General features: G+C 36.8%; 2 protein-coding genes across 3 annotated transcripts; one reads left to right on the top strand and one right to left on the bottom strand.

The window, feature by feature from the left end:
- Nucleotides 1-4,118: 4,118 nt before the first annotated feature.
- Nucleotides 4,119-11,274, top strand: LOC135086919 (tyrosine 3-monooxygenase). 2 transcript variants are annotated; one of them, XM_063981743.1, is made up of 8 exons: nt 4,119-4,357; nt 7,691-7,802; nt 8,214-8,327; nt 8,409-8,447; nt 8,549-9,368; nt 10,098-10,224; nt 10,404-10,633; nt 10,747-11,274. In XM_063981743.1, exons 1-8 carry the CDS (start codon nt 4,292-4,294, stop codon nt 10,919-10,921), a joined length of 1,683 nt encoding a protein of 560 aa, XP_063837813.1. In that variant the 5' UTR covers nt 4,119-4,291; the 3' UTR covers nt 10,922-11,274. The 2 variants fall into 2 exon arrangements, with proteins under 2 accessions (XP_063837813.1, XP_063837814.1); XM_063981744.1 differs by having other exon boundaries at nt 8,214-8,318.
- Nucleotides 11,275-14,318: 3,044 nt separating this feature from the next.
- LOC135086494 (putative protein tag-278) lies at nt 14,319-21,794 on the bottom strand. Its single transcript, XM_063981216.1, has 10 exons — nt 21,589-21,794; nt 21,364-21,480; nt 19,373-19,450; nt 18,923-19,069; nt 18,555-18,686; nt 18,141-18,251; nt 17,915-18,067; nt 17,528-17,667; nt 15,851-16,100; nt 14,319-14,534 (listed from the first exon to the last, which is right to left on the bottom strand). The coding sequence occupies exons 1-10, from the start codon at nt 21,667-21,669 to the stop codon at nt 14,355-14,357; spliced, it is 1,389 nt and encodes a 462-aa protein (XP_063837286.1). The 5' UTR covers nt 21,670-21,794; the 3' UTR covers nt 14,319-14,354.
- Between the last annotated feature and the right edge of the window lie 219 nt (nt 21,795-22,013).

Here is a 22,013-nt window from a genome sequence, read left to right on the forward strand (position 1 = left end):
TAAAGGTTAACGAATTAAAGTAGTTACCTCCCGTGACTTAGCGCAGAATACTTATTTTTTTCCTCCTATTACCCACATAATTATTTTGGTACAGGCTACAGCAGCAGTTCAATCTATATAGATTCTGAAATCTATCAGACTTCTTATTATGCCTCTTACACTTACACCATCCTTTGAAGGGAGAAATTAATTTTGTGCAGTGACATCAACATCAAGCCCTTTTTTTCCTGTGTACCCTTGATGGTACAGTGGAAAATAAATTTTAACCCCTGTACCCTTGGCCGTACGTGAATTTGGCCAAAAAATAAAAACAAATGAAAATCGGCAAAAACAAAATATGAACTAACATGGATGTAGATAAAAGTAATGGAAAAACTTTTTTAATTTCATTGATATTAGCAACAATTCGCTCACAAAATAAAATTGCACTTGCACTCACTTCGTCGGGAATCGTAGCAACTTTGCTTGAAGGTGATCGAACAGCCCATTCAGCACTAAAATTTCCATTAAATATGCAAAGCAATGAAACTCCAACCTGCAACATTTCGAAGAGCTCTGCAATGGCATAGGTTTTAAAGCAAATTGATTGTTTGGAATGAAAGCACGATGGCACATAAAAAAGAAAAAAAGGGAACATAGGTAGGTATTTTGTGATAAAATAGGCCAGGAGGCGTAAAAATATTTGAACTTTTAGAATTCTAATTAGCGAACGAAATCGCAAAGTTATTTAATATTCTTTGACTCTACATCTTCTAATCAAAACACATGACGACTGATGAAAGAAGTTGCGACAGTTCAGATGACGTTCAAATATATTGACAAACCAACGAGGCAATAGGAAGTTAGAAAACCACATTTTTAAGTTAAGTCGACTGTATCTTTTATATTGACTGGTATTTAATTAATACTAATTCAGTTATTAAAACACCTTAATATGGTCGTATTGGTCATTTAAATATGCAGGAGTTAATTCAGATGTGAGTTTAGTTGTATATACTTACCTATCATCGAAACCGGTATCTCAAATGACAGGATATAGTATAAAACCGGTTTTTTATTCGTTTAAGGAAATAAACAATAGGCTAAAATTAGGGGACCACTATAATTATTGTCTAGATATTGCAGAATAATTAATACTTAATTTATGTCTTAAAGTTCAAAAAAACCTAATTAGTTATTTTAATTCATTTAGATGATAAATATTTAATTTAATGAATACATAACATGGCCCGCGATAGAGTAGGCGCGTACTTGAATATTTCCCTACATCAACGTCATAATTACTGCTTTTTATATTAAGTAGAGATTAGTACGGATGTAAAATCCAACGATGTAAAAATCGGATTGTGTCTCATTAAGCTGCCTTACTTGTAAATCAATTTGTCACGACGAATATTAATTAGCTGGGTAATACATTGGTACCTATTGGGTACTGCCTACTATTACGTAATTAATACGGACATAGAGCCGGTAAGTACGGTGAGTAACGACCGAATTGTCAGAATTATCTAGAATATTTTTTGTCCTTAAAGGGATTCCCAAACTCAATGTCAAATTGAAAAAAAAAACGTATGCCTATTTCGAAATCACTTCATGTTAGACAGTCACTTATCCTCGGTTTTTCAGTTAGCCAATCAGAAACAAGTTAACGTATCATTTAAAATTCTGTGATAAGCTGTCGATTTCTGTCAGTGACCTCAGAAACTAACCTGATATGACGTATGATGACTTAGCATAATGCCTCACATTGCGTTAGTAAATAAATGATCAATGAAATATGGAAAATTGAGGATTGGAATAAAACCAAAATGGGTTTCCCAGTACCTACCTAACTACGAGTAAGCACTTAACGCACATTTGCCTAACTGCATGGTGCTAGCAATCAATGACATACCTTGCAAACAAGTGACTTGTCACTTATGATTTAACGTTGTAGTATCGTAAATTAGTATTCTTTGACATTGTTGACAGGTATGTTAAGAATATTGTATTAATGGCCTACACAAGTAGAGCTAAGTGAAGTAATTCACTTCCTGAGATAATGCCGGACCCACGCCAAGGATCCGTAACACGACACGACAAAGCAATGTCCGGCTTTAAATTTATATATTGCGAATTTTATAGGAAGTAAATTAACGATTAACTGTGGACTTGTATTTCATTGACTTACTAAGTATATTATTATCATTTAAAAGTTATCGATACATCGCCATATTAGTCGTGGAGAATAATAATTAAGCTGCCAATTAGAATCGGGGGATGTTAGTGTGACGTCCGATGCATATATTACTTCTTTATTTGGCTAGTAACTGTGAAAGAGTAAACTTGACCTTATCTTAATTAGTCAATATTAAGTAGAATAAACCTAGTCCATTTAATCTTATGTTGTGCAATTGAATAAATTGCGCAATGTTATTGTTTTCATCTGCTTTAGTATAAAAATATATCTTCAGGAAATAATAAACGCTTTGGAAGCTATACAATCGTACAAAACTTAATCACTTCCTAGTTATGTATAAATAACCTTATTTGGTTTAAAATCATCGAGTTATAGTTAAGTTGATGTTGACAGAAGACTCATGTTTCTAATTTGCACTGCATGATCCAATATATGATATCGAATCTTTGAATATGTATTAAGTATGAAGGAAATAATGACGGATCTTGTGATTTATTGGTAGTAAAATAAAGTCTTATGAGACTAGCAACCGGCCCTGGCTTTGCGCGAGTATAGCACTTTGTAGAGCACGTGCAATACTCGCGAATCGGTCTTGTAGTGAAAGCAGTGTCAAAATTCTTACAGTAGTTTCTGAGATAAGCCAAACAGGCCAGCAAGGACGACGGACAAACGCTGCCAACAACTCTTATTAAATTTTATACAATTTATTCTGAGATTTCATTTAGAACAGAAAAATAATTGCTCTTTATGATGATGGGTTAAGTAAGTTTACCCACCTATTAATTTTAATGGAGTCGATACTCGATTTTATTTACTATTTGCAGCACTAAACATAAGCAATTACATAAGAGGACACAACAAATTGGAATGCAATAGGAATAGGACGATGATTATTATCATAAAAGCGATACCTTCCAGACAATCTAAGAAGAACATTTTTTTTTATTTTAATAAAAAGACGCGTTATGTCAATTTCGGTATCTATCAATACAATATCCCAATATAGTTTACCAGTACCTATAATCCAAAATTAAATCATGAACTAATAAAAAAACCACTAGAAAATCCAGAAACAATGACATACAAGGAAGTATTTAGTATCCTTACTCCCGCTATTTATCAATTATGAAACAAAACAATAACTTTATGGAACAACAGTATTATTATATTTTAAAGGAAATCATTCTCTATTCATCACTATCTGAACTCTACAATAAATTACAAATCACAGATTTTGATAATCTGACCTTAGAGAGATTAATAGCCTATGATGAGGTTGCCATCAACATCAAACCTAAATACGTAAATCCCTTTCAATTTACCCTTTCGCTATGAAATCTATCTGATCCAAATACATTCAAGTTAATTTAAGTGTAAACATTTACAATGTCAATAAATTGGAGCAGCATAATTTAGGCGGCCTTGTCGCTAAAAGACATATTTTCCAGGCAACTTACAGATAGACATTTAAAATTAAGAGCGAAGGCGATGACAAAAACTAACGAACCGTTAAGTGATCATAATCTGAGTATTAATTTAAAGATGTCACAAAAATAATAGAATATTAACAACTGTAAAGCCCAATTTTCTGAAACTTTCCTCCATACCATGATTCAAAGTACCTCTGCGAATTTCAAGCAAATTCAATACCTTTTTACCGAGATTGATCATTATTATTGTAAATTCCATAGCTATCTCAATAACGGTATGTTGGGCTATTAAATTAACTCTAGAGATTCGTAATTAAATGTGAGTTATGTTCCATAGTGGTGATGGTGTGGAGTAGGCGTCGAGGGTGCTAAGGGTTGCCGCGCCGCAGGAGGCAGGAGGGCCGCGGCGCGCGGGGCGCGGCGTGACGCATGCGCGACGAAAGGCGCCGCGGGGTGGGAGGCGCGCGCCTAACACTATTTAAACTGTTCTTACGAACGGTCATCATGCATTGGTCTGTTTGCAATCCAAAGTTTAGTTAGCCTTAGTAGTCCGACAGCTTCAGTCGCAGACAGACAGGCTACAGCCGGTGGTCGGGACAAAAAGCTCTCGCAGACTTACGCTAGCTAAACGCGCAGTGAACTTCAGTTCAGGCAGTACCCAGTGGTGTGTTCGAAGCTCGATATGGCCGTCGCAGCTGCCCAGAAGAACCGCGAAATGTTCGCCATCAAGAAGTCCTACAGCATCGAGGTGAGGAGTGCTGCTTTCGCAGGATTCCCCCTGGATCCTCCAGGACCCTGCGCCAATTGCTTACCATTACGGGATAAGTTTTCAAAAGTTTTTATTGGCGGTAAATTCAAAGTTTTAAATGCCTAACAACAACAAAGTTTGTTTACATCATAAATCTTTATAATTATCTAAATGACCGCCCATAAAAGCAATTAGTTTAAATTGTTGTTATTACAAAAAGTCTCACCTTAAAACGACTTCGAGTTCACTATTTACCTGTTCAATATTATAATTGCACGTTTTAGATTTCTTAAAAACACATTGTTTTGAATAACAATATTGATTTGAGTAACTTAATAATGATGACTACATAATTAAAAAAATAAATATTTTAATACAATATAACGGATTTAATAAGCTCGGTTTTTAATAATGTAACTAACGTAAATAATGATTAATTTTAGTTAACTGCTGATTGTTAAGATAGATAATAACTATCGTGCAATTACGACATGACCTAGGAAGTAGTGAATGCATTAGTCAAATTGAATGTAGAGTAAACTGAAGCGAAACTTAAAGTTTCGTTAAGTGCAGCAGCACGACCTCCCGGAGTCGCACGTCATCTCCGTAATCGCAATTGCCTACTTGTTGCTTGTCAAATCCCATCGGCCTTGTACGAATAAGGTAACAATAGGCGGCTAATAAAACAGACGCGTTTATCATAATTATCAACAAATTACCGACAGCAATTTTAAACGCTCCACTGACAATCACATTGTTTACACTTAAAGAGACAAAACCTCCGAGTTGAAGGCAGCCGAAGAAATCGCGTGAAAGCGCTGTACAGAGATGATACCAGTTGGTTAAAGAATTTAAATGTTTTCACTGTACGTTCGGGTTAATTGCCCAAATCTGGTGAGTTCGGCGGGTCGCCGTCGGGCGCAGCGCGAGACACCCGTAATGTCATTATTCCGCCGCGTAATTAATTCACAATTAAGTGACACCGTGCTCGCTTTCTCGACAATATCACAATCGTCGTGTGACAAATTGCGCAACAACTCGCGCAACAATTACCGTAAAATGATATAAACTCATTGTTTGCTACCGGAGATTCCCCGGCGAAAATGCAATTCGCGTATTAAATAGTTCAGTCGCCCCAGAAAAATATTCCGTTAACGGTCTCATCATTGTCTTATTCGAGATTAATTACCATTGTCAATATTCAAGGTGCAACTCGTAATCGTTACCTCATCTCAATTAATTTGTTTTTGCATTAACTATGGCAGTTTCGTTTCCATGGCAGTTTCCAATGGTTCGTGGTCACGAAGCTTGAGCGATTGTTGCGAATTTTACAAGTATTTGTATAAATTCTAATTTAAATTGTTAATGTGTAGTTGATTTAAGATGTACCTATTCTGAACTGCGATGCTTTTGTTTGTTTAATGTGTTTTTAACACACAATGCTGTGCGATAGCCCGGTTTAAACTTACGTGTTATAATTATCATGTATTTTATAATTGGCGGATGAATGATTGTATTTCCTTGACCATCGAAGGTCGGAATGCATGGAGGTGCGACGCTCACCAGCCTACTGCAATGAGCTAAGATCGTTAAAATTCAATCATGTGACACGATCGCAGCACTTTAACATGCTTATACGAGCAAGTGCACATAGAGGTAACGAATTACGACAGTCACCTTCATTCAAATCCTTTATCGAGCAAATAAAAAACAGTTAATTCGTTTTTACGCCGATTAGTTCCGTTTTAATCAGTTATAGCAACGTGCAAAAACAAAGGACCCGCGCCAAATTTGCTTAAAACTAATTCGAGGTTGAATTTATGCCCTTGACCAACAGATTCTTCGCCGCGGTCGTTCTATCCACGTCTTGCTCACCAATCTGACGCTGTCGGTGACATTGTAGTTTATGTAACAAATAAATTAAGATCTGTTTAAGTCATTCATTAATGGCTTGATTAGTTGTAGACATGTTGACGGCTAGTGATGATGAATTAGTCAATCAAATCGGCGTTCTTGGTTTAGATAATTGTAGGGTGGACACAGGTCAGTTGGCGGTTCTCGGCCCCGCTTAATTATCTGCCGACCGATTGGAACGGTGAAGTGGCCACTCGGACAAACCAAGGCTATATTAACCGGATTCCGAGTCCTGCCCGCTCCAGTTAGGCGGACCTTTAACTTCACAATACGACTGGCGTTTCCGCAATTCTGTTGACGGTCGCGAAATTTATTTTGCACGCGCGTTAAAGTTTTCAGGTGCAATTATGTGCTAGGCTACGTTACAGGGGCTCAGTAACAATCAAAGGTGATTAGTGCAACCCTTGACACACATAGGCCAGCGCGGCCGTTCTAGTGGAAAATGCTAGGCCTTACGCCCGCGCCTCTGACGCACCTCGCTCGCGACGGAACCGCTGCTCAGACAATACGGTAGACAATCCGACCGATACGATAACAATGCGTTTATTACGAATATAAATGTTATGTTACTCGCCACTTTGTGTAATCACGACTAATTGAAACAAATTGCTCGAATTATAAACTGAAACAGTTTAACCTACCGAATACACGTTGTAATGAAACACTGCAGTCGACAATCGATAGATTTACGAGTAAAGAACCTTTTGAGAAATAACTCTTGATTTAAGTTTAAGCTATTACCTAAGCCAGCTAAAGACTTAAAACGAGTGGCAGATAGTGCGTCAGCTTTAAGTTGGAACTTATAATTGGCCTTTCGAGCTCATTCGTCCAGAAACTGGTGTTCCTTTGTGAGATTTCCATCACAAGATGGAGTTTCCGGACGGGAACGGGGGGATAATGGCAGCACTTTACGCCCGTCGCAGGAAATAAGCTTAGGAACTTCGTAAAAGCAATTCCTACTCGCACATGAAATATAATGCGATGTGACCGCTTTATATTTATAAGGATTTAGAGAATCTATTTTTAGCCATCCCTTTGTGTTCAGCGTGGCGGATCAAATGACCTCTGGGCGCACAAATATTGAATTCGATTTAAATTGCAAATCGCTTGGCTATTATAAAAATATTGATAAAACATAGTGAACCTTTGTCTTTTTCATGGTATTAGAGATAAGTTAATATAATAAAGGTAACCAGTAGTAAGATTTACCTACCTAATAAAATTAGCATAGGAGAACAAACAAATAAATGTCGGGGTTTTACGCTGAGTTACGCGACACGCAAAAACCCATAGGGATGCGCCATAGACAGCTGACTCGAGTAATGACGTCAGAGGAAAGCGTGGATAGTCCAAGCATAGCTGCTCTAACTTATTTATTTCACATGACGCCTTCCTAAATTATTTTTTTCTTTTTGACAGAACGGCTACCCATCTCGCCGCCGTTCCCTCGTAGACGATGCACGCTTCGAAACACTAGTAGTCAAACAGACCAAGCAGAGCGTTCTAGAAGAGGCTCGCGCCCGCGCCAATGGTGAGTACCAGTGGACATAGCATCATTATTGATAATAAGAACAGGTAGGATAACGCTACCTAAATTCAAAACAATGGTTTTCCTGTAAACCAGTTTTTGTAAATATTCATCGTAGAATATTTTATACAATAGAACTACGACACTTACGTATCTCGCGAGTAGGTAATTACTTACTTTCCGAATGCGTTTACATGCAATCGAATAACCTGAAGGCACTTATAGTCAAAGTACTTGACATATCCATAGAAAGGTTCTACAGCGGTCAAATTATCTGCGCGGTTATCCTCTCGTTAAAACGATGACTGATCAAGAGTCCTTTTGATTTCAATTTAGAGCAAAACCAATTTATTTTTAGTTGTTTTTATTTGTTTTTTTTTTTTGTTTATTGTTTGTTTATTTTATTTAATTTAGACTCTGGCTTGGACTCCGAATTCAACCAAGATGGAGTTTACATTGGAAACGGCGATAACTCACCAACTGTTGAAGATGGCACTCAGCAAGACGAAACGAAGAACGGTCAGCTTGGTAAATTTAAATAATTTTGATTTTGATTTTTGTTTCTTTGTGAATTTATTTTCATTTTATTTTTATTTTTTATTTTTATAGCTGATGCTGACGTAGGAGACGATGCTTCTAATGATGAGGGTCAGTATAATGCGTATATTTGTCAAGTCCAAAGATATTTTAAACACAGGTATTTTGGTAATTTTAAGATTTTTGACTAATTTGGATTTTTGTTTATGCAGATTACACTCTAACCGAAGAGGAGGTTATCCTGCAGAACGCTGCTAGCGAGTCCCCGGAGGCTGAGCAGACCGTCCAGCAGGCTGCTCTGCTGCTCCGCATGCGCGACGGCATGGGATCTCTAGCCCGCATCCTCAAGACCATCGACAACTACAAGGGTTCCGTTCAGCACCTGGAAACGCGTCCGTCACAACTCGCTGACGTCCAATTCGACGCGCTCGTTAAAGTCAGCATGTCCCGCGTCAACCTGCTGCAACTCATCAGATCTCTTCGTCAGTCAACTGCTTTTGCCGGAGTCAACCTCATGTCCGATAACAACATCTCCAGCAAGACCCCGTGGTTCCCCCGCCATGCCTCTGATCTCGACAACTGCAACCATCTTATGACCAAATTCGAACCTGAATTAGACATGAACCACCCTGGTTTCGCGGATAAAGACTACAGGGAGCGCAGGAAACAGATTGCAGAAATTGCTTTCGCTTACAAGTATGGTGACCCGATCCCATCGATCACCTACAAGGACAGCGAGAACGCTACCTGGCAGCGAGTGTTCAACTCCGTGGTCGATCTGATGCCTAAACACGCTTGCAGGGAGTACAAGGCAGCATTTGAAAAACTTCAAGAGGCTGATATCTTTGTGCCCCATAGAATTCCGCAACTGGAAGACGTGAGCAACTTCTTGCGCAAGCACACTGGCTTCACTCTACGTCCCGCGGCTGGTCTGCTGACCGCCCGTGACTTCCTCGCTTCCTTGGCCTTCCGTGTATTCCAGTCTACACAATACGTACGCCACGCCAACTCTCCGTTCCACACCCCTGAACCGTACGTATAACTTCTATCTTTAAATAGTAATTTATTTTGTAGATTAAATTTCATTGTATTATATAAAAATGAATCGCAAAATGTGTTGGTAAGCGCATCACTCAACAACGCCTGGACCAATTTTACCAATTCTTTTTTTAACGTTCGTTAAAGTCCAAGGATGGTTTTTACGGCGAGAAAAATTCGAATAATTTCCGGGATAACCCCGGGCGAAGCCGCGGGCGGAAAGCTAGTATTAAATAAAATAAAACATGACGTCAGAATCAAAAGTTTACAAGCCTGATCAAAATTAACGATTAAAATTTCTATTTACTTCACCTTGTCTGTTCTCTTGGCGGAAATATTACGCAATATGTCCTTGTTGAATCATATGTGAATTAGGTCGAATCATGGTTTATGTGGAACGGCCCTAATTATGTTACCAGTTTAAATATACTTCCTCTTATTTTGTTCACTTACTTCCTTCTAGCTATCTATAACAATTTGCTTTAACATCCGGGAGCGGACAAGACCCGTCCGGTTGATGGAGCTGTAACGTAGTTAAATGCCCCGCTAAAATTTGCTCAAAGTTATTGCGTTTCTGCACAAAGTTTTAAACGTCAAAGGATATTTTATCGAGTTTCAAGCTAGTTTTATTAGAGACCAATATTTTTCTAAAAAGCAGTTTTAACGGGCTGTAGTGAACTTACTGGACAATTTTGAGTCTTAATTTTCTTTTTTCTTTTCCAGAGATTGTATCCATGAGCTTCTTGGGCACATCCCACTTTTGGCAGACCCCAGCTTCGCCCAATTCTCACAAGAAATTGGTTTGGCATCACTAGGCGCTTCTGATGCTGAGATCGAAAAGCTGTCTACCGTAAGTTAATGTTTTTAAATAATGGCTATTGAATGTATAAGAATCATTGCAATGCGAAGTTGTATATATATTTAATATTGGGCCCAGCTCATGCGAACTCATTCATATATCAACTTATATATGTAAGTGAACTCAAATGACTGTACGAACGATATCCATTGAATATTTTCTTTGCACAGGTTTACTGGTTTACCGTTGAATTCGGTCTCTGCAAGGAGAACCAACAACTGAAAGTGTATGGTGCGGCTGTGCTCTCTTCCATTGGTGAACTGCTCCACGCCCTCAGTGACAAGCCTGAGCACAGGCCTTTCGACCCTGCCTCCACTTCGATTCAGCCCTACCAAGACCAAGAGTACCAGCCAATCTATTACGTTGCCGAAAGCTTCGAAGATGCCAAAGATAAATTCAGGTACGGTGTGTTCCATTTAACAAAACAATACCTACTCGTACATATTTTGAAGATTTTGTTGAATGCCTTTATGAAACTTCTAAACCAGAAATTAATGTTTCTTCTGTTTACAGACGCTGGGTATCTACCATGTCTCGACCATTCGAGGTGCGCTTCAACCCTCACACCGAGCGAGTGGAGGTGCTCGACTCCGTGGACAAGCTGGAGACTCTCATCTGGCAGCTGAACACAGAGATGCTACATCTCACCAACGCCGTCAAGAAGCTCAAGAGCTCGCATTTCGAGTGAATACCTTACTTAGTACACATGGTTCAGTGCACGCGGCCTCGCCGCATTCTGTATAGCTAGTGATATTATAGAATTAAGACTATTGTTGGTGTGTGTATGGTGTGTTTGAGAGTGTGGAAACCATCTGATGGAACTACGTTGAAAACCTTTTTGTACCTTATTGTATTATTTATTGCCGAGTTCATTGCCCGGGCTTGGGAAACTGCACAAGCCTCCCGATTGCCCATTTACGGAGGCTGTGCGGCTTTTGCGAGACCTTAACTACTAGTATTATTTATAATTTAAAAACACAAGAAATGAAAATGGAGCACCAAAAAGCAAAAAATCAAACAATAAATATGTGTTTGAGTGTATTACGAAGTTTTATTTCCTAATTGACCTGTTTATACTACGCCAAATAATATTAAAATTCGACCAAAATACTCTAAACGATATTCATACTATTTTTAGAATATCGTCTTAGTAGGTATAATAACATTGGTAGTTATGTAGCATATTAAATTGACTGAGCATCTAAAGCCGCAATATTCAAGTAAGAAGCCTTTTCTTGGAATACTTTTAAAGTAATTTAAAGAATAAAATGAAATAAAGATTGGAACCAATCAGCAGAGGGAGCCGGGACGACGGCGCGCACCTGTAATAAGATTTGCCCCAGTCTCAGAGGAATATGATCAATTCTTACATAATAGGATTGTGAAATATACAGTTGCCCGTCTACTAATCGACTTTAAAAGCAATATCCATTTAATTAAATCATAACACTAAAAAAGTTTGCTCCTGCTCTACATTTTAGACATATTTTTAAGGTGTTTCGGATACTTCCCGAATAATTAACTATAATTAATGAGTCTCAAATTAATATTGTCACAAAAAGTCCTTTGTTTCGATATAATTAGTGTTGCGGTTGCCGTAAAAACTTTGTGAATAATAATTAACAAAGAACTGGTTTATCGGATATGGAGCAAAGTCGCGCGTATAATTAAAACAAGCAAAAACGCATATTAACAATGAAGTATAGTATGTTTTATTAAAATAAAAAGGTCGGACTTGTGCGTTGACATTAAACGAGGCAAGCCGAGAGGCTCGGCCTCACCTGGCAAGGGCGCGGGCGCATGGCCTGTGTAGCTAAGATTGCAAGTTATTTATTTATTTATAGTTTGGCCACTACATATCTTTTGCTAAGCAGGTATTTAGCCACAGGAATCCGAGGAACGTCAACAAGGTCATACCTGTCCGCTGTTGCGCCTCATTAAAAACTCGGGCATAGGCAGACGTAATATTAGATCAGCTTAAATTCCGTGACAAAGTGGACTCAGCTTATTATGTAGAAATTTACATCGTCTTTTTAATTTACGAAAAGGATGAGTATGAGTACATTACCCAATTATGAATTAACTAGCTTTTCGCCCGCGGCTTCACCCGCGTGTTTAGTTTGTCACATATTATAGCCTATATGTTATTCTGGGTTAGTCAATAATACTGTAAAATTTCATCAAAATCCGTTCAGTAGTTTTTACGTGAAAGAGTCAACAAACATCCAGAAATCCATACAAACTTCTGCATTTATAATATTAGTAGGAAGTAGGATATTGAAAGGGAATTGTGAGGCATTTGCTCGTAAAAAAATCTTGGTTCTTATTTTTCTAACGATCTACATATTTGATTGTATCGTGGATTACAATAGATTGCGCAAGCACCTATTAATTAGATTTATAAACCATTAAATAAAGTGAATAATAAAAGATTTGTACCAAGGTCTAACTTAATTAAATATTGAAAAAGTATAGGTATGTAGATAATAAAATTATCCTACGACTTGATTGTATTCATCATCAGTAAATATTCACAGAATTAACATCAAATTTATGACACCAAAGTTCAAACATCCATCTAGTAGGTAGCTACGATTTGTAGTTTCTGCAGGAATTCTTAGTAACAGACGATCGGAGACAATTACCATAAGTTGTAAATGATTATTTTGCTAATTTTATTTTTTCATCATCCGACTATACTAGTATTGTTTCATACTATCTAAAAACCCATACATTTCGCTTTTAACAAGAGTTCTGCAAATTATTTTGTTTTTACTTATAGATGTACCCAATTAAGTATGTATTATATCTTAAGAATTTGGGGCCAATTAAGTATGTATTATATCTTAAGAATTTGGGGAAGACAAGTGGGCAAACTTGGTAATAGTAATTTCATACTATGCATAAAGAGTAATTCACAAGGAATCCTTTCGCTGTACTACTACGTAGCCAACAGACGTAAAAACCATCGCAGAAACCCTTGAACGGAAAACACCATGATATCCAGTACACAACTTACGTAGGCTCGACACAAATCACACACAGACAATGACAACAATTATAAGTAGGATCAATTTCATTCAAGCACTTTGAAAAACTGGAGAAAAATGTAAAACAACATTTATTTTTAAATTTAATTCATTCATTTATAGTACTTATTGATATTAATAAAGTTTTTTCGAAACCTCAGCCAGACGAATTAATTAATTATTTCAAATTGGTTATCGTTTATCAACACAGCTTATCTAATAATATTATACATTTATGTTTCGACTGAAATGGAACGAATTTATTCCGTATTCTTAATTTGGTGAATTATTCGTTGCCGTTGCATTATGGTCAATTTTAACAGAACCAAAACGAGGTTGCCTTTAGTCTTTATAGAAGATTGTAGGTAATTTGATATACCCAACGATATGCAGAAAATGCCCTCAGAACGAGCAGAATAATTTTGCGATCGACATTAATGTACCCATCCAGCAACAAAACTGTAAGACTACATCAATTAATTTCAGTAATGAAAATTCTTCGAAACGTTCATCAACATAAAAATCATGACTGTGAACATTCAACAAACAAAATAAATGATAATCAAAGAACCCTTGACATGGGAAAAACAATTGAACACCGAAACAATTGAAATTGATAAATCTATTTCTGGGAATCGGCAATGATGTCCTAGCTTTAACCAGGAAAACATTAAAAAACTGATAAGAAAGAGGTGACTAACGAAAATCCACTAACTGACAACAAACACCAACACTAATTTCTTGGCGGAAAATCTATAGAAAAACATCTACAACGACAAACATTCACGAAAAAAATAAGTGTCTAAATCGTATTTACTAAAATAAAATTAACTTATTGCTTAATTAATATTTTTCAGATATTCCTAGTTTTTTTTTTAGAAATTGTAATTTTGTGCCCTCTACCCAAGAACGGGAAAGCTCTATCCACATTTATGTACCTACCTTACTACTGCAACATTATTATGCTCAAGCTGGGAAAACTGCCCATTAATGTTCACATGTAAGCCTGAATAGTAAAAAGTAGTGTTTATGATTATGTAAGAATAATTCAGCCGGTATAAAATAAAACTTTAATAATAATGATCACTTGACTCAATTTGTTGAACTAGTCGCAATTTTATTGAATTCAGCCGCGTCGTCCTCGTCAGCTAGTATCACTGTGTAGCTGTTCTTGAGGGAAGACACCTGGTTCTGGAGTGCCCGCAGCCGAATTTCCACCAGTTCAAAGTTTTCTTGAAGATTATTTATCTGTATCTGCATCCGTTGGCGAATCTATAAACAAATTGACGTGACCATTTTAGTTGGGAAGGCCTTAGGTTAGAGCCTTAGGAAGATGCAGTAGGATCAGCACCATAATTTGCCTATTTCTGTCGCTAGCTGTATTAAGTGACTGAATAATACTTTTTTGACAAATATAAATATTAATAATTTTTGGAAATAAAATTTATTTAAACTGGTTATTGGGTCACTTAATTTTAGCTGTTGCTAAACAATTCTGGACGTGCAAAACGAGTTACCTACGTGAATATACCCGCAGAGAATAAAGGTTACTTTTTATTACAATTTGCATTAGCATCCCAACTAATATTATAAATGCGAAAGTAACTCTGTCTGTCTGTCTGTCTGTCTGTCTGTCTGTCTGTCTGTCTGTCTGTCTGTCTGTCTGTTACGCTTTCCCGCTTAAACCTCGCAACCGATTTTGATGAAATTTGGCATAGAGATAGTTTGAGTCCCGGGAAAGAACATAGGATAGTTTTTATCCCGGTTTTTGAAACAGGGACGCGCGCGATAAAGTTTTTCTGTGACAGACAAAATTCCACGCGGGCGAAGCCGCGGGCGGAAAGCTAGTAATTTATAAGATCAAATATAACAATACCTTGAAATGCCTTCATTTTGCTTGCAATTTAGTTCGAGTTGTTACACGTCAGAAAATAATAAGTAAGGACAAAATAAAATCGCTATCAAGGTAATACGTAGCAAGTAACAAGGTGATAATTCTTGTCTATATTAGTATTTGCAAAGGCTTACTGCCCAAGTATGGATTTATTGATTTGGGATGTAATTTATTTATATTATGTGGACCGGTAGTTGACTAGGTAATTAATAACTGCTAAATAGATTAATTGTAGTTTTTTTTTGTTCTAAGTTAAATCTACGTTTCCTACTTAAAAAACGCAGATGTCAGAATAAATATTTGCATTGATTAAAATTTTATTATAAACTTATATTGGAATTTAAAACAACCTTACCAACAGAGCGTAACATTCACTAAACATAAAACGACAATAAAATGAACTGTACTTAAATAACCTCGAACCTGTCCGAAGGGGTTCCAAGCAACACAAAACGCAAAACTACATAATGACACTTGTAATAAGGTAACGACCTCTGCGCAGCATACTGGAGCGTGGATGCCTTCCAGCCGGGCTAGAATGCGCGACGTGATAAAATCTTATCCATGATTTTGGACGATACACATAATTATGGGCTTATCGCGTAAAATCGATAAAATGGCGCGGCACGCATCTTAGGCCTACAAGACAAAACCTAGGTATATCGTAGTTATTGCTTCGACATATATGACATACCTCATCTCTTTCCTTCTGGCATGCTCTGCACTGTGCTCGGCTCTGGATCAGCTGCCTTTCCATCTCAGATATCTGTGTCTGAAGGTACCGCCTCATGGAGTCCGCTCTATCCTTACACCGGCTCAACGACCGGCTGCTCTCCATCCTCAACTCATCCAGATCCTTCAGTAATGTCATGCACTCCGTTGATTTCTCCTTGAATCGGATATCCTGTTGAGTTAGCTTCTCTTCCAATCGCAGTATTTTGCACCTGCCCAATGCAGAAATCAATTACGCTATATCAATGTAGAGTGCAGATTGCTTGTCATTCCGACACACAAACGACAGGCAATTTTGTAACGTAAGAGACTTAGGTTTTAAGGACTTTACCACTAAATTCCCTTGATAGCTCGGCTCGACATATCTAAGGTATGGAATTACTTTAAATCTAAATCAGAGATATAATAAACAACTTATATTTTAATGTACATTATGTTTATTGAGGCCAGCTTAGAACGACTCGATTGATCAACTTTTAACCGTAACAAGTCTCATTTGTAAAATAATTATAAATCATAATAATATTATTTAAGACAGTGGGATGCTACGGGCGAGATTTTTTTTTATGAGGCCTGTAGCAGTAAGCCGAACTTCTTGCACCCTGCATTAGTTAGGCGTTTGCCATCGTGACTGATTCTTGTTATGTGGAGAGACGTAAAGTTAAGAGATATTGATTGATTGTAATATTTTATTTGAGATGAAAGACAGTACCTATTTATAAAAGTGTACATGCCACATACCCTTTAAGGCCTTCGTAAGAAGATAGGCATAAGATTGACCTGAGAAATTGAAATAGGTACAGTGAAGAGCCAAATAATTATGATATTTTATATATCTGTTTATCTAGCAAAAAAAATATATTCGGAAATGTAATCAGGTCATTCGACAGAAGATCAACATGGTCCACCAACAATACAGTATACCAAGGAAATAACGTACCTATAGCATACAACCGTTCGTTCGTTTCAGCCGAAAGACGTCCACTGCTGGACAAAGACCTCCCCCAAGGATTTCCAAGGATTTCAAGCATAAAACCGTAATATAATGTAATAACCGCACACAGCCAGTGCGGACCAAAAGTAGCCGTTGCCAATTACATTAAAAATGGGGTAAATAGATTAGCGAGTGGAGACCACATCACAGCAGAGGTAAAGTACAAAGTGGCTCAATGGACCAACGACCTCAAGAAAAGCTGGGCAACACGGGGAATCTTTCCCTTTTCGCTTCATAGGAGGAAACGGGAATAGTAGGTATTAATAAAGTTCTGAAAAATGAAACGAGCATACTGATGGCCCAGAAGATTTTATACGATGATGCCGATTTATCTGTCTTCTATGGCGATAATGATCATGAATGACAGATAACCCAGACCTTGAACGAAATCGATTGAAAATGATAATTTTATAAGAGACGTCACAGTTTTTTTTTTTTTACTCAAGCCAGCCACTACAATCATAGTTGACATCATTTTAGTAAATATAATTAAGTTATAGCTAAAAATAATATAGTTTTTATTGTAATATTTTCTCCAGTTGATAGCAAAAGGTACAAAGTAACTAGTGAGAAGAAAAAGTTTCACTAGTTCCAATAAAAATCACAAGGGACTAATTAGAGGAAAGGCTACTCAGCAAAACTTACTTGTAATCATCTACATTTTTTGATAAATCATCGACTTCCTTTTGTTTCTCATCCAACGTTACTTTCAAAACTTTATTTTCGTCGTGTGTTTTGACTCTATCAGCTTTTTCCTGGTTTAAATTATTCACGGCTACCACCAGCTGCAAATTTCAGTGAATAACAATACGCATTTACATTTTATTTCTTATAAACAATGATTTGATAGTAAACATGTAGACTTGCTCATACAATAACAAGAATACTTTCAAATAGCCGCATACTCGGAGTGTTTTACTCCTGAAAACAATGTAACAGCAACAGCAAACGCGCACGTGTTCACGTATAGGAAAAATCTGTGATACCTATGTTTCTCGGATTTATGTAGAAAATTAAAATCGTGAGTGTAACCTTTTCTTTTACGCGATGCAACTCGTTAGATAATTGCTGGGAGCTATCTTCGGCTAGCCTCTGCATTTGCTTGGCTTCTTGCAACTGAATCTGGGCGCCTTTCAATAGATCTGGTAAAGGAGCCAATTCCTGAAGTTTTTCTTGAAACTGCATCTGAATTTCGAGGATTAGAACTAGTTCTTAGACACATTATTACTTATTTAGCAACAAATTAACAGGATAATACCTTCATTTTTTGTATTTCAATTTGAATTTGATCTGAAACTTGTTTATTGTCATACTCTATGACATCCAATTGTCTTCTCAATTCCTCTACCTGTTGTTGTGCTTGAAGATACTGTAATCAATACGAGGGTTAAGCTATGTAGAAATAAATACCTATTCCCAATTTGGAATTATTAACTTAATTTACTTAATTATTTTAATTTACTTAATTTTATTAACTTAATTAATAATTTCCGGTTAAACGTACGATATCACCTTTTAATGGTACCTACTGGCTGAATGATTGTCACACATTGAACTTTACATAGAAGAAAATAAAGTTTAAATACAATACAATACAAACTATATTTTCAAGACCAGTCAAAGGGTCAAATCTTTGTTTAACAACTTGAATCAATAAAGGCATCAAAAGTACCTTCACTCGATATTCCTGCAGCTGTTCAGTTTTTTCGACAAGTGTTATTCTCATTTCTTCCATCTCCTCTTTCATGTCTCTAATCTGTATTTTCATAGCATTGACCTCCTCCTCGGAAAATTTCCGATGCTCCTATTATGAACAGCATGCAATTTATTAATTATGCATCGTGATTGCCATTGTGCCTTACAACAATGCCGTTGTTTACAAATCTTGCCGTTACGCCCTTCCCACGAGAGTTAACAACATTGGTAAATGTAACAATAAATAGTTCCTTAAATGATTTCACCTCAAGTCTGACGTTTCGTTTGTGAACCTATTATGTTATCATTTCAAATAAGAAAAGGATATTGTCTATGCAAAGATACCTTTTTCTCAGCTACAAGTTCAGCGCAGCAAATATTGTTCAATTTGAGTTCCAAATCTTTTAGTTTAGTTTCATATTTCTCTCTTTGGAACCTCTCTTCATCGGCAGCATTTTTTGCTCTAATAAGCTCCTCTCGAAGTTTCGAAATCTTAAATTTAACAAAAATAATGTGCCATAAAAATTACCCGCTATTGTTGAAAGAAAACAGTAGATAACTCTTTGTTTTCTAAAGCCGACTACGTGTCACTCAGTCAATCGAAAAAGGATTAAGGTTGGGAGGTCCACTAACGGAACGACCATCTGCTGAATGTTGCAGGAAACACCTGGGTGCGGGCAGCGCGGGACCGGGGATTACGAAAATCCTTGAAGGCTTTGTTCAGTAGTGGACGTAATTTGACTAAAACGAACTAAGGAAAGGAAAATCCAAAACAAGTAGAGATTACTTATTTACCTCAGGATACCTCCCTAATTCTTCTGGGATTCTAGTTTCAGTATATGGTACAGTATCTTTTGTAGCTTCTTCTGAATTCTGAAATACATTAACATAGGACTACAAAATTGTGCCATATTTGAAGCTTACATTTGTGCGAATATTTGACTTTCAACAACTGTCAACTGATTTTCACTTTTAGTGATAAAAGACATTGTAAAACGCTAGTTTATCCAGGTATAGTATACCCGACTAGAGCGCCAACTATCGGCATGTTTTATTAGATTATTTTTAAATAATTTTGTATGTGGTACTGTAGCTCTGCTCTGAGCTCTCTTTTCTCTGGCCACCCGGCATGATTGTAACCGCTCTGTACTAAATGTGTAATTTTATCGTCATGAGTGCGGAAGAAAACCTAAATTGTAGTGTGTTTAAGTGTTTCTGCATTTCAATTCGGGCCCTTCAAGATCCCTATAGGTAATGGTGACATTCGCTCACCAGCGAACATTGTAAAAGGAGTTATTGTGGCAGAAAATATCAGTTAACAGGAAAACATAGTCAAATGACATATTATCGTAGGATTGAGACAAGTAACAACCTTAGGCAACAGGCAACTAGCAGTAATAAAATATCCCATCAAAAACAATACTTGTCAAAAAAACCAAGTCTCGCAACTCAGTTGTTCTACGGTAAAAAGTTGTGAGATCCATGTAATACCAAGTCCAGGCCAGGAAATCTTTAACGTTTTACATAAATTATTGACTTGGCCATCGCACTAAATAATTTAATTTACAAGTGTTTTCATGCGATGGCCAAGTCAATATATTTATGTAAAACGTTAAAGATTTCCTGGCCTGGACTTGGTATTACATGGATCTCACAACTTTTTACCGTAGAACAACTGAGTTGCGAGACTTGGTTTTTTTGACAAGTATTGTTTTTGATGGGATCTCATTTCTTTTTGTATTTTGTAGACAGCAGTTATGTATCTAGAAAACTGAACCAAAATTGAAAAATTTTACTCGACTTGGCGGTTGCACTACCGTGCCCCCAAATCTCATTTCTTTTTGTATTTTGTAGACAGCAGTTATGTATCTAGAAAACTGGACCGAAATTGAAAAATTTTACTCGACTTGGCGGTTGCACTACCGTGCCCCCAAATATTTTAGTTTTTCCTTGATTCATACACCAAACACTACTTATATTCCAAATTTGAAGCTTCTAGGTCTGCTAGAAGTGCCTTAGAGTTTTGATGATCGGTGAGTCAGTCAGTGAGTCAGTGAGTGACAAAATTAAGTAACTTTGACCCGTTATAATTCTCAAACTACTGGTTCAAATTGAATGAAATTTTAAATATACCGTGTCTTTACAATGCCTGCATAGCTAATGAAAATTCAGCCTTCTAGTTTTATCCACAACGAAGTTACAGGCAGTCGAAAATGGCCTGAATTGCTTCGAGAAAAGGATGGTACGGCCGTGCCGCTTTTTTGCTCGACTTGGTGGGGGCACTGCCGTGCCCCCAGATTGCACGATCGACAATCAATAATAGGATTTGTTCACATTGTATAACACAAAATTGGTCAAAGGATGCTTGTGTCGATTAGTGCTTTAAAAATACGTTTCCAGAGCTTCAAAAGCCGTTTTCATAATCGTGACAAACTTCAAACCAAGGATCTATGCAAGTATAATGATCTTGAAAACAAACAGCAATACACTATGAAGGCGCGAATTAGTATCAGTAATAGAATATACTACAACTATCGACATAAAGTCAATACGGCTCTTTGTTATTACAAGAGATACTAGGATGTTTAGTTTGTTCATGTTAACGCATTATGGATACGATGAACAACATTCAACAAGTGTCCCTTGTCAGAAAGTTAAATACAGATTACACGATGTGAAATGTCTTTCAATTAAAATGTTGTATAAATGTTGTAAGTTGTAACTTATGTTAGAACTGGATGTTTACCCAAGGCAATTCTTTTCAAATAAAATAATTTAAAACTAACCATCAGTGGATCCCTAGTTTGTTTCCTCTGATGAAGATCTAAGCGGTCTCGCTTTATGGCTGCCAACTCCATCTGTATCTCCTTGACCTCACCTTCCATATCTCCCAACTGTTTTTGCTGTTTGTTAGACAGCAAGAAGTGGAATATCAAGTTAAATATTGAATCGCAGTTTAGGATATTTATCGAGGCATAAGATAGTTAAGTAAATTATGTTTTAAAATATACCAGTAACGAAGCCTCCCCGTTATAGTCGACATCTTCGCTAGCTTTATTTTTAGCAAACGGCCAAAATTCCGACTGCGGCATCAATGACACTTATTTATTTCTTGCATTAACCACAAATATCTTTTAAAATTAAACTTCCTATAATTTCTGTAAAAAATATAGCAAAGCTTGCATCAGTTTTGAAATAGGCAATTTTATGAAATCCTTGCGATGTCAAATAATGTCAGTTTGTCATTTTTGGTTTTAAATTTAGCCAGTATTTTACCAAAAAAAGTAATTATTTTAAACCATTTAAAATGGCATAATATTCGTTAATATCGAGGTTTTGGACGAAGTAAAAGATGAAATAACCACAGAAATATTACTAAGATTGTGAGTGAGAAATTGGTTAGGGGCGAGATCAGTACGGCGCAAGTGTATTGTTT

This window comes from Ostrinia nubilalis, chromosome Z (assembly GCF_963855985.1).
Source record: "Ostrinia nubilalis chromosome Z, ilOstNubi1.1, whole genome shotgun sequence".
Lineage (NCBI taxonomy): Eukaryota > Metazoa > Arthropoda > Insecta > Lepidoptera > Crambidae > Ostrinia > Ostrinia nubilalis.

Bases quoted from the DNA above. Each gene is read 5' to 3' on its own strand.
- LOC135086919 (XM_063981743.1), top strand. From the start codon at position 4,292: ATGGCCGTCGCAGCTGCCCAGAAGAACCGCGAAATGTTCGCCATCAAG. The intron at 9,369-10,097 runs GTACGTATAACT...TTTCTTTTCCAG, and splicing joins CCGTTCCACACCCCTGAACC to AGATTGTATCCATGAGCTTC. The intron at 10,634-10,746 runs GTACGGTGTGTT...TTCTGTTTACAG, and splicing joins GATGCCAAAGATAAATTCAG to ACGCTGGGTATCTACCATGT.
- LOC135086494 (XM_063981216.1), bottom strand. From the start codon at position 21,669: ATGCCGCAGTCGGAATTTTGGCCGTTTGCTAAAAATAAAGCTAGCGAA. The intron at 18,068-18,140 runs GTATTATCCTGT...CTCGAAATTCAG, and splicing joins TTGAAATACAAAAAATGAAG to ATGCAGTTTCAAGAAAAACT. The intron at 17,668-17,914 runs GTTACACTCACG...TGAAATTTGCAG, and splicing joins TGCATCGCGTAAAAGAAAAG to CTGGTGGTAGCCGTGAATAA.